This window comes from Rhinopithecus roxellana, chromosome 12 (genome assembly GCF_007565055.1).
Source record: "Rhinopithecus roxellana isolate Shanxi Qingling chromosome 12, ASM756505v1, whole genome shotgun sequence".
Classification (NCBI taxonomy): domain Eukaryota; kingdom Metazoa; phylum Chordata; class Mammalia; order Primates; family Cercopithecidae; genus Rhinopithecus; species Rhinopithecus roxellana.
The window spans coordinates 125,047,176-125,059,335 of NC_044560.1; the positions used below are offsets into that span (position 1 = coordinate 125,047,176).

Sequence of the window (12,160 nt, forward strand, 5' to 3'; positions counted from 1 at the left end):
TGCATGCGTGGGTGTGCACCTACTGCACACACACATGCATGAACTGTAACTCAACATCAAGACCTACTTTCTAAGGTCCAAACGACGGCCATGTCTCTAGGATCAGTCACTCTTTCCTCTTGTCTTTGTGTGTAAATGCATTGTTTCATTTTTATTTTTCAGCTTTATTGAGGCATAATGAACAAATAAAAAGTGTATCTGTTTAAGATATATGGTGTGATGACTTGATACACATATACATTGTGAGACTATTACCACAATCAATTTAATGAATACATCTATCACTTCACATAGTTACCATTGTGTATGTGTGGTGAGAACACTTATGATCCACTCTCTTAGCAATTTTTATATAAACAATACAGCATTATTAACCACAGTCACCATGCTGTACATTACAGCCCCAGGACTTACTCATCTTACAACTGCAAGTCTGTACTCTCCTCCTGCCTTGAGAAACCTGTTTGCCCAGGTACCTAGCAGCTAGGCTGCCAGCATTGACAACAGCTCCCAGCCCTGAGCTGGGGTCTTCCTTCCGCATCTGACCCTGGGGGCCTGGAACACTCTGAGCCCAGAGCAAGTTCTCTCTGTTCCAGAACCAAATCTGGTAGCAAAGCCAGGTGCTGTCCCTCAGAGGCCTGGGCCCCGTAGACTGGAGTGAGACTTCTGGGCCTTTCCAACTGCCTCACCTGGGAGTGGAGCCAGGGCATATACATAACTTTCACAGCCCTCCTGGTGCTGTCAGAGCAGCTGTCAGAGGCCAGCAGGAGCTGATCCACGCCTGGGGAGCTGCTGCCTAGGAGCCAGGGGCAGGCAGCTAGGGCCCCAGGAGATTTTGTCCAGGCCAGGCTGCAGAGGGCTGCACAGGTAAGTGTTGGCTGGGGCTGGCAGGGATGAGGTTTCAGTGGCTAGTGTGTACCATTCTCTTTCATTTGCCTTCCTTTTTTTCCTCCACCCTTGTGTTCCTGTCTCCATCCTCCTCAGACCTACTCAACTACATAACAATCCTTTCCTCTTGGAATTGAGCATTTAGCCTGTCCACATAGGGTCTCCTTCCACTCCCCACCAGCACTGTGCCATCTGACAGGGAAGCACCCCGAGACCTTGGCCCTGATGGTTGGTGGGGGGTACCGTGAGGATAGAGAGCGCCTCTCCTGGTCTGCAAGGGCCCCGTGAGCTTCTTCTCCACCTGTACGCAGTGCAGAAAGCAGAGGCACTGCTTCCACAATGCCAGGGGCACCACTGGCACTGTATTCTTGGGGAATGGTGCTCCCTGGAGTTGTGCAGTGGGACAGCCTGATACAGGGCCTGGCACAGAATATGCTCAGTGAGTGACTTAAATTAATCAATGGAATTGCATTTGTATATGAACTGAGCTGAGCATGGGCATATGGGAAAAAAAAAATAGCATCACTAGGCCTTAGGAAACGAGGGCTACAGGGGAGCAGGAAAGGAGGGATGAGTGAGGACTAGGTGGCAGGGAAGAGGGTGGCACAGCCTCTGGAACTGGGGCCCAGACCCAGTGGGAATCCCTATCCCCAGTCCAGACATCTTTGTGCCCGCTCATGAAGCGGTGTTGTTGTCTGGGGTAAATACCCAACATTCGTTGTCTCATGGCCATGGAAATCTAGGACACGGACCCACAAGAGTGAGGTCGAGTGGGAGTTAAATAGGCGAAAGAAAAAGAAAAGCCCTCTGTGAAGAGGGGTCATGGAGAAAATGGGTTACCGCTTCCATGGTGAAATGCAGATTTTGTAGATGAGCTTGAGGAGACAGTGTCTGATTTACATAAGGCACAAAAGACTGGTCCGATGAGGTGTGTCATTTGCATAGCGCAGAAGAAGCTGATGCCCCACCCTAATCTTTTCTTGGGCAGATGGGTTCTCTCCCTGGCCTTGCTGCCTGATTCTTTAATGTACATGTGGTGACAAGGAAAAGGGAAGATGGAGCCTCCATGTTGGAAATACCTGACTTCTTGGTGGCCCTTTTCAGTTGGCACAGCTGCCAGCATCCATCCGTACAAGTTTCCAGCTTGCTTATCTATGTCTGCAGCTCAATTTTTCAGACTGCTCTTTGTTAGAAAAGAGATGATTTTTGTTAAAAAAAAAAAGGGGGGGGGGGGACTGCTTTTTGTTAAAAGGGAAATTCCGTGAGGATTCTGGTGCCCTTTCAATCTGCCTAAATAATTTCTTTCTGTCAGGCCTCTGAGCCCAAGCTAAGCCATCCTATCCCCAGTGACCTGCACATATACATCCAGGTGGCCTGAAGCAACTGAAGATCCACAGAAGGGAAAATAGTTTAACTGATGACATTCCACCATTGCGATTTGTTTCTGCCCCACCCTAACTGATCGATGCACTTTGTAATCTCCCCCACCCTCAAGAAGGTTCTTTATCATCTCTCCCACCCTTAAGAAGTTTCTTTGTAATTATCCCCACCCTTGAGAATGTACTTGGTGAGCTTCACCCCCTGCCCCCAAAACATTACTCTTAACTCCACCGCCTATCCCAAAACCTATACGAACCAATGATAATCCACCACCCTTTGCTGATTCTCTTTTCGGACTCAGCCCACCTGCACCCAGGTGAAATCAACAGCCATGTTGCTCACACAAAGCCTGTTTGGTGGTCTCGTGAGACACTTTCTAGCTCCTGTATCACTCAGAGCTCCCAGGAGAGGGGCAAAACAGAGCTGCTGTCCACCCACCGCCAGGAGGGATGCCCCTTCCATGCCCTCTGCCCTGGAGGGAAGGGATGGTGGTGCAGCACAGCTTTCAGAGTCAGACAAGCCGGAATTCAAAACCCAAACAAGCAGTGAAAATCAGCCAATAAGCCTCATTTCCTCACCTAAAAATGGGATTAGTTAAGCCAGCTCACACAGTTAATACAACAATGTAGACCATATTTGGGATGTGACCTACCCAATAATTCTGGCACAGACTTGTAATCATCAGCCTCCTTACCCCTCACTGTTCTGGGAGGCAAAGTTGTCAGCAGGAAGACTGGCTGAGAGTGGTTTTTCAGGAAGAACTTGCAGTGCCCAGGGTGGAGGCCAGCCAGAGGCACATGGAACATGCCCAGGATTTTCCTTGGGGTGGGGAATGCTGGAAGAAGACAGAGAAACACCCAGGCAGCCACACAAAAGGGGCTTATTTTCTCTATGTAATACTCTGATTCCGTGGTGCAGCTCGAGGGTTCCAGGCTGAAGATCTTTTGGTATCCTCAGCACGTGACGCTCTGTTTTCTAGAGCTTGCCACAATGCTGCATTTCCTCAGCCAAAGGCCTCCCACCTGACCTAGCCTAGGAACAATGTCAGTCCCTTTGAGAGCGGAACAAACTCAAGGCTGCTTCTCACTCAGGGCTGCAGGCACTCCGTGAGCACTCTGTAGGCACTGGGAGCTGAGTGAGAAGGAGCACTAACGGGTGGGCAGGACCCCAGGTGGGAAGAATGGAGGAGAAGCCACACAAGTCTGCACGCTTCCAGTTCAGTAAGAACAGCCAGGACACTCCTCTCCACCCTGTCAGCTCAGTGCCTATCTCTGCCTAAACTACGGCATCAACTGCCTCCTTCTTGTCCACCCCCATGCTGGCCCTAAGAGGGATTTTCTGAAATACCAGTCACCACCTCCATTCACCCACTTGCTCCAGTCACTGTAGGCATAAACACAAGTAAGATACCAAGGTCCCCACCTTGAGGGGCTCACATCTAAGGCAGATGCACTCCAAGTCAATAATCACATTCAGAGAGATAAGTGGGGAGTATACTGGGGTTGAGGATTTTCCCAGGCTAGGAGTCCGGGCTTCCGAGGAAATAACACTCAGAGAGCTGAAGGGGAGGGAGGGTGGGCTCCTCTAGGAACTGCAAGGAGTTCAGCTAAGCAGCCAGGGAGCACAGGAAAATTCTGACCCAAACCCTGGGGGGCATGGAGAGGGAACAGCCTCTTTGGGAGAAGCTTCCAAGGAAGCAGGTGCCTGCAGGACAACCTAGTCACCATGACAGTTGGTGGACAGTTAGCTGATGGAGAGCTTGAGAACAGAGATGCTGGTTTACCTGGGCCCTGCAGCATGGAGAAGGAGAGGCAATGGGAAGCTGGACGGGGCAGGGCAAACACAGCCCCATGAGGGCAGGAAGATGAGAGAGCTGAGCTTTGCACAGGAACTCATACGTAAGTGTGGTCGGAAGACAAGGCTGTGAAACTGGTGGGATTAGCTGGCTCTGAGATTCCAAGCAGGACTCTGGTTTCCAGAATCTTCAGTGAGGGCACAGCCTACAGCCTATGGGAGACAGGAGCTACGGATCTGTAAGTAGAGGCTTGACCCTCCATTTACTGTGAACTGTAGGTGGAGTAAACTGGACTCAGGGCATGTAATCCTAAAAGCAATTTTCTTGATCAAATGACTTAAGCAACTTGTTCAATGGGTATAATCCTTCCCTTGTCTTCTGGTTACAATTAAGCCATAGAAATCCCTGCTATCACTTTTAGTCTAAAAACACAGTCTCAATTTGGATATTGTAATACCCAGGGCCATAGACTATGCAACACTTCAGTCTTCATACAAAGGTGAGACTTCTCCTCCCTACAGGTGCCACCCTCAGCTGGGGCTGCTGCAGGGCCTGCCTACCTTGGGAAAAGGGGATGTGTCCAGCTTCTCATGTTTCTCACTCTCTTCCTCCCCACTCAAGAACTGCTAAGTCTGACCCCTGGGAGCAACCGTTTGAGGAAGGAGGAGGAGTTGTAGGGAGCAGGGAAGTTCTGGCTTTAGTAGGATGCTCTTACGAAGGCTCTGGCTCATGGGCCTGGATCAAGCATAAGGCTGACTCTTCCCTGTGGATGCCCTGGTGGAGTATGAAGGAGTCCCACAGCCTGGGAACCTCCCCTGTGCACTCTTCACTAAGCACTGCATCGGTAATCCGTGGGCCACTTCAGTTCTTCCACAGCCTCCACACTTCCAGCGGTTCACTTCCAGATTCTGCCAGCTGAGGACCCAATCCCCCTAGGGAGCATACGGAACAGGATGGAAGATTTCAACACTGTCTTTTTCATGTATGTGGCCCACATCTAGTTCACATAAACACATGCCAAAGAAACACTCCCACAATCTTTGTCCAACTGCTAGCAGGGCAGGCCAATCCCAAACCAACGAATCCCAAGTACCCCCACCTGCACACTACACCAGGACATCCACGGAGAAGAATCAGCCTTATGTTGTCCAGGCTCAGGAGCCAGAGCCTTCTTAAGAGCGTCCTACTCAAGTCAGAACATTCCTGCTCCCTACAACTCCTCCTCCCTCCTTGAACTGCAGCTTGTTAATGCCGGAGTTAACAGTTCTCAAGTGGGAGGGAAGTGAGTGAGAAGCAGAGAGGAGGCCAGAGGCTCTTGCCCTTTATGTATTTTTGGCTTGAGTCTGACCCTGGTCCAAGGTGCCCCAACTGAGGGGCACCCCTCCCGGCTCTCCACATTTCCCTGCCAACACTCCTGGACCCGAAACTACACTTGGAGCAAGGGGCAAGCAGCCCCACACCCCTTCCCCGATCATTAGGAAAATGCAACAAAGATTTGTCTAAATAAATATTTACAAAATCCTTTTGTATCCCCCTTACATAGTCTTTGGAATTGCAAATTCAGTTCTTAGTATTTCTTTTACAAATCTGCTCTTTATTTTGTAATTTGTATGTATATTATGTCTTTTTTTCTATACGTTTTATTGTGGTTAAATATACATAATATATAACTTACCATTTTTCAGTATAAAGTTCAGTAATATTAAGGACACTCACTGTGTTAAGCAATTATAACCACCATGTATCTCCATAACTCTTTTCATCTTCTCACATTGAAACTTTGTACCCATTAAACAGTAACTCCTAAGCCCTCCTCCTCCAATCCCTGGCAGCCACTATTCTACCTTCTGTGTCTATGATTTTGATGACTCTAGGCACCCTATATGAATGGAACCACACAGCATTTGGGACAAGGACGAAAGCTGTATGGTTCCATTCACATAGGGTAGATCAGCTCTCAACAAAGGGCATCTGTGAATGGCGGCCAAGAATGTTGTTTCTGTTGCTTAAGTCACCCAGTTTGTGGTCCTTATTCTGACAGCTCTAGCTATAGGCTCTAAAGAAAAAAGGCAGTGAGACTGGGCATCAATGATCAAGGACTATTGCTTATGAGAGGTGAGGGTTTCAATGTGAGCTTTTAATCTAGTAAACTCTCTATTTCTTTTCTTATGTATTTGTTTCTCGGCCATTCAAAAATTATCTTTCATTCAGCATAATGTCAAGGTTCATCTCTGTAGTAGTATGTGTCAGCACTGAATTCCTTATTGAGGCTGAATGATATTCCATTAAATGTATTGACTACATTTTGTTTATCTCTTCATTTGCTGATGGACATCTGGGTTGTTTGCATCTTTTGGCCCTTAAGAATAATGCTGCTAAGAACATGGGTGTACAAATATTTCTTTGAGTCTCTGTTTTCAATTCTTTTGAATATATGCCCAAAAGAGAAATTGCAAGGTCATAGTAACTATTTTTAACCTTTTGAGGAACTACCATACTGTTTTCCATGCAGGCTGCACCATCCTATATTTCTACCAGTGATGCTCAAGGTTTCCACTGTCCTGTCTCCATCCTTGCCAACACTTGTTATTTTCTGTTTTATTGATAACAGTCATCCAAATGGGTACAAAGTGATATTGTATCACAGTGTACAATGATTAGTGATGTTGAACATCTTTTCAAATGCATTTTGGCCACCTGTATAACTTCTTTGAAGAATTGTTTATTCAACTCTTTTGCTTATTTTTGAGTACTGTTGTTTGTTTCATTTGTGTTGATTTATTGGAATTGTTCATATATTATAGGTATTAAGCCCTATCAGATGTACGATTTGCAAATATTTTCTCTCATTCCATTGGTTGCCTTTTCACTCTGTTGATAGTGTCCTTTGATGCTTTAATTTTGATGAAATTCAGTTTATTTATTTTTTCCTTTATTGCCTATGATTTTTGCATTGTCACTAAGAAATTATTGCCAAGCCCAATGGCATGAAGATTTTACCCTATGTTTTCTTCTAAGAGCTTTATTTTCTTAGCTCTTGCATTTAAGTCTTCCATCTATTTTGAGTTAATTTTCACATATGATACAGTGTAAGGGTCCAACTTCTTTCTTTTGTATAGGGATATTCCATTTTCTCAGCATCATATGTTGAAAATGCTGTCATTTTCCCACTGAGTGGTTTTCGTACTGTTGTCAAGAGTCATTTGACTGTATCTGTGAGACTTTATTTCTGGGCTCTCTGTTCTATTCCACTGGTTTATATGGCTGTCTTTATGCCAGTACCATACTGCTTTCTTTACTGTAGCTTTGTAGTGAGTTTTGAAATCAGGATGCAGGAAACCTCCAACTTTGCTCTTCTTATGTGTATTATGACTTGGTGCCTCAGTGGCAACTTCCATTTATTGGCCTGTTATAGTTCTATACTTTTTTATGCATGGCTGAAACCGTTCCCCTTTCCCATAAGTCTTTCTCAGTCTCTCCAACAAAGGACTACATTGCTCCTTCCTCTGGGCTATCCAGCTAAAAGGAAGAAAAGGGTGAAGGAAGAAAGAAATGTGACCTGTTTTGTGTCAAAGGCACCTGTCTTGTGACTGTCTGTCTTCCCCACAGAGCATGAACAACTAAAGACATGTGTGCTCCCTGTACAGGGTCAGGGATATGACAGGCCTCACTTAAATGTAGGACTGACAGCATGAAGACATCCTTCACTCTTGGTAGTTCTCTGAGAGAACATTCTGGATGATTGAGGCCTCAGCCTTGAATGCCAACACCTACCTAAAATGTTTGACCTTTTTGCATGAAACTCTTCCTGCCTGGGTTTCAGACTCCATGCCTTCTAAATAGAAAACTCATAATGGCCACAGTCATCTCTCCTCGATGACTCTCGGTCATCGTATGTGTGTGAATCTTGGCTGCTACTCAAGAATGCTCTTTGTTGAGAGTTGATCTACCCAGTTTAATAGGTTCATTTGCCCCGATTTGGTCATCTTTTGCATTGTCTTTCGGGGTCTTTCCAGTTTTAATGACCTCTCATGCACCATCAACCCATCAGCTGCCATTCTCCTTGCTGTCCCTGTGTAGCCTTGCCCCCTCTCTTCTAATTTGTTGTGAGTTGGGATATGAATAACAAGACTCTGGGTAAAACAAAAATAAACAGGCTCTGAGTGGGGTCACAAGGCTCACTGATAAGTCAAAGATTTAGGTTTTGTGCTTTAGAATGTCCATCCTGGCTATTTCAAAGTCTTTTTTGCTCCTTTCCTGGTGATTTGTTGGTCTCTGTGCTGCTAATGTGCCTGATTAGCTTACGGATAAGTCTTAGATGCATTTGAGGAGAGGCTACTATAAGCCCAAACCTGCTAGTTTTGGATTAGCAGGGGTTGGGGGTCAGCCTCAGGCATCTGTGAGGTGGATGGGGAGACAGAGCATGCAGGCAGCAGAACACTGTCCTAGTCCATCCCTACTACTACAGCAAAACACCTAAGACCAGGTAATTTATATTTATAAAGCACAGGAATTTATTTCTCACAGTTCTGGAGGCTGGAAGTTCAAGATCAAAGCCCCAGCAGGTTTAGTGTCTGGTGAGGACCCAGTCTATGCCTCCAAGATGGCACCTTGTGGCTGTGTCCTCACGTGGCAGAAGGCAAAAAGGCAAAAGGGCCTGGCTAGTTCCTTTGGCCCTTTTATAAGGTACTGATCCCTCCTATGAGGGAGAAGCCCTCATGGGCTCATCACTCCTAAAGGCCCTACCTCTTAGTACTGTTGCACTGGGGATTCAGTTTCAATATGAATTTTGGAGGCAACACAAGCATCCAAACTATAGCAAACCCCAAGGGCTGGGTGAGGGGGTTCAGCTGTGTTCTCCCTGCGACATTCCTCTTCCCTTCTCTGGAAGAGTCGTCCGAATCCAGAGCCCTTACTGTGGTGTGCTCAGGGACTAAGCTCAGACCACTCCTTCCCTGCTTCCTGATTAACACCCAGAGATCTGCCAGCCTCATTTCCCACTGCCCCTATATCCAGCTCACCCCAGGAACCACTGGGCACCTGGTCCTTCACATTTTCCTGATGTTTCTAATGCTGCCCCTCTTGCATCCCTGTTTGTCTGATAAACTTGCCTTTAAATGTGTATATGCAGGACTCTTTCTCTGGTATCTAATCCTAACAGGTGCTAGATCCCACGGAGCCCTGACCCAGCTGGGGACTACCCTGATTTCTCTCCCAGATTAATGTCCCTCTCCTCGGAGCTCAGCCTGGCCTGTGCCTGATGTTCTGGGATAGGAGAACTGGGAAGAGAAGGTCTAAGACCCTGCCTTTCACCTTTCTTTCCACCAAAAGGGGAAAAAAGACGATCTGGTCCTCATACCCAGCCTTGAGATCCTTATACGATGCTGGGGATGGGTTGCAGGACAGGGCCAGTGAGAGCTGGGACGGGGTGGGGGACAGGGCCAATGAGATCTGTTTTCCTGCTACTCCAATCTGGGTTGTACAGCAGATGCATGCAGAGTAATATTTGTAAGACTGAAATATTCCAAATGCAGCTCATTTGGAAGGACCATGTGAACAGATATCTATGTGCGTGGCATCTGGGCCCCTTGGCTAGATGGTGGTCGAGGTCAGTTTCTTTGTGTTAACCCCAAGAACATTCAGTAGCTCTGGGTTTGCAGAGGTTCCCAAGGGCATCTGTAGTTCAGTGAGAGGTGGAGCTGGGACTGGAATCTCAGCAGCCTGAGTCCCAGAGATGGTCTTCCCTGGAACCAAGGAGGCCTGTATCTTTTTCAGGGAAGGCCTCCTGACCACAACCACTTCATCTGTCACAGCACAGAATAGGAAGTATGGGTCAGGCATCAGAAGATGTGAATTCTGGCTCTGCCTTTTCAGAGATGGCCCTGCCTAGTTCCTTGGACTAAACCATGGTGTCTTCCCCGGCCTCAGTTTCCTACACTGTATAAAAAGAGAACGCAATATCTTGGTAGGGTGGAGTGTGAGTATATGAGGTGGAGACCACTTTGCTAGGGTCACAGTAGACTCCTCACCTCCTTCCCCTTGTCTCCCTCCCACTAGGTAAAAGACAATTGCATTGAACTCTTAAGAAAATCTGACTCCAGTCCTGGCTCCCTGCACCTTGGTTTCCCCACCACACAGGAGTTTGATTTCTGAAGTCCTTCCCACCTCTGGGGTTCCAATATTCTGCTCCTTTTCTCCTCTTCCTCCTCCTCCTCCTCCTCCTCCTCTTTCTCCTTCTGCTTCTCTGGCGGTAGGGAGATTGCATGTATGTGTGTGCACGTGTGTACATATACATGTATGTGTGTGCATGTAGTGGCAGCAGGGAGGGGTAAGGAAGGAGTCCTGCAGGGGTTGGTTGTGGCAGTTGGGAGAAAAGGAGGCAAGACTATATGTGCCAGCAGGGCTCAGAGTTTTCTCACCAACTAATGGTGCTTGGGGCAGTTTAATCATTAAAGGAAAGGAATGAAGCCAGGAGCGCCTCAAAGTCCAGCCTGTTGTTGACCAACACTAACAGATGAGCAAGAAACTGGCAGCAATGGGGCCTGGAGCTTCAGGGGACGGGGTCAGGACTGAGACAGCTCCACGCGTAGCACAGGACTCCAGAGTTGGTCTGCACGCCTATGACATCATCGTGGTGGTCATCTACTTTGTCTTCGTCATTGCCGTGGGAATCTGGGTAAGTGGGCCCTGAGGCTGGGGCTAGCAGGGGAGGTAGTAGTGGTCTCTCAGCTTGGGTGGGGCTGTGGAACTGAGGCAGGGCTAGGCAGAAAGAAGCAGATCATAGAACCATGGGGCCGAGATGGAAGGGCCTTCAGGAATCAGGCTCCTGATTTCCTCATTTTTAGAAGGGCAGAGAGGGGCGCGGCTGGTCTGAGGTCACACAGAGAGTCAGAGGCAGACCAGGCCCCCGACTCCTGACTCCTCTCTGAGCACTGCTGCCTTTGGCCCCAACCATCCCTGGTTGTCCTGAGCCTCACTCCTTCCTTCTTCCCACCCCAAGGCCCCCAACTCTGAGAACTCTTGACCCCTGGCCCTACCTCAGTCCTGCATTCGTTAGCATCTTGGTTAAGGTGATTTCTAAACGAGTAGGGGCTCATGTGCTCTCAGGGAAGTGTGCCAGGCTGATTCCCAGGGTACTCTATTCTCCATTGTTCCCAGGAGCCTCCAGCTATAGGCAGGGGCCAGGCTTTGGGGTCAGGGAAACCTGAGTTCAGGTCCTAGCTGCAACAATGAGAGCCTCAAGTCCCTGGGAACATATAAGGCCTATCAGCTTTCTCAGGTGAACAACAAGAGTGTTCCACGCATCTGTGTGAAGAGACCACCAAACAGGCGTTGTGTGAGCAACATGGCTATTGATTTCACTGGGGTGCAGGCAGGCTGAGTCCGAAAAAGGAGTCAGCAAACGGGGGTGGATTATCATTAGTTCTTACAGGTTTTGGGAGAGGCGGTAGAGGTAGGAGCAACATTTTGCAGGCAGGGGGTGGATCTCACAAAGTACATTGTCAAGGGTGGGGAGAATTACAAAGAACCTTCTTAAGGGTGGGGGAGATTACAAAGTACATTGATCAGTTAGGGTGGGGCAGAAACAAATTACAACAGTGGAATGTCATCAGTTAAGGCTATTTTCGCTTCTTTTGTGGATCTTCAGTTGCGTCAGGCCATCGGGTCACAAAGGATATGATGGCTTAGCTTGGGCTCAGAGGCCTGACAGAGAGTAAGCACTACACTGTGATCATTCAGCAACAGGAGACACTGCAGCACCTGGCACGGTGCCTGGTGCCTGATCAGCAGACAATAAATGACTGCTGTTATCACCATGGTGTTCTGCAGAAGTGTGAGCACCTTTAGACTCTGCCGTAATTCAAGTTCCAGATGATCACTTCCTAGGCTGTGGCCAGGTCAGAAACCCTCTCTGGGCCTCAGTTTCCTCATCTGTAAAGGGGGGTGAACAGACCCTGCCTTCTAGTGCTGGAATGAGGAAGAATTGGGCTAACAGATGATCGCTGGGTCCTGGAAGTGGCCAGTCAAGAAAAGCACCAACTCCTCTGTGACTTTGGACAAATTGCTTCCAATGTTGGGCCTCCATTTTCACATCTG

At 47.8% G+C, this 12,160-nt stretch overlaps 1 protein-coding gene across 2 annotated transcripts in view; it reads left to right on the forward strand.

Annotated features, from left to right (window-relative positions):
* Positions 1–636: 636 nt before the first annotated feature.
* SLC5A9 (solute carrier family 5 member 9) overlaps positions 637–12,160 on the forward strand; it is an 84,778-nt gene continuing 73,254 nt past the window's right edge. For both annotated transcript variants that reach the window (XM_030942928.1, XM_010356884.2), the window contains exons 1-2: positions 637–867; positions 10,505–10,739. In XM_030942928.1, coding sequence (XP_030798788.1) covers positions 10,578–10,739 — 162 coding nt within the window. In that variant the 5' untranslated portion in view covers positions 637–867; positions 10,505–10,577. The remainder of the gene's footprint in view (positions 868–10,504; positions 10,740–12,160) is intronic.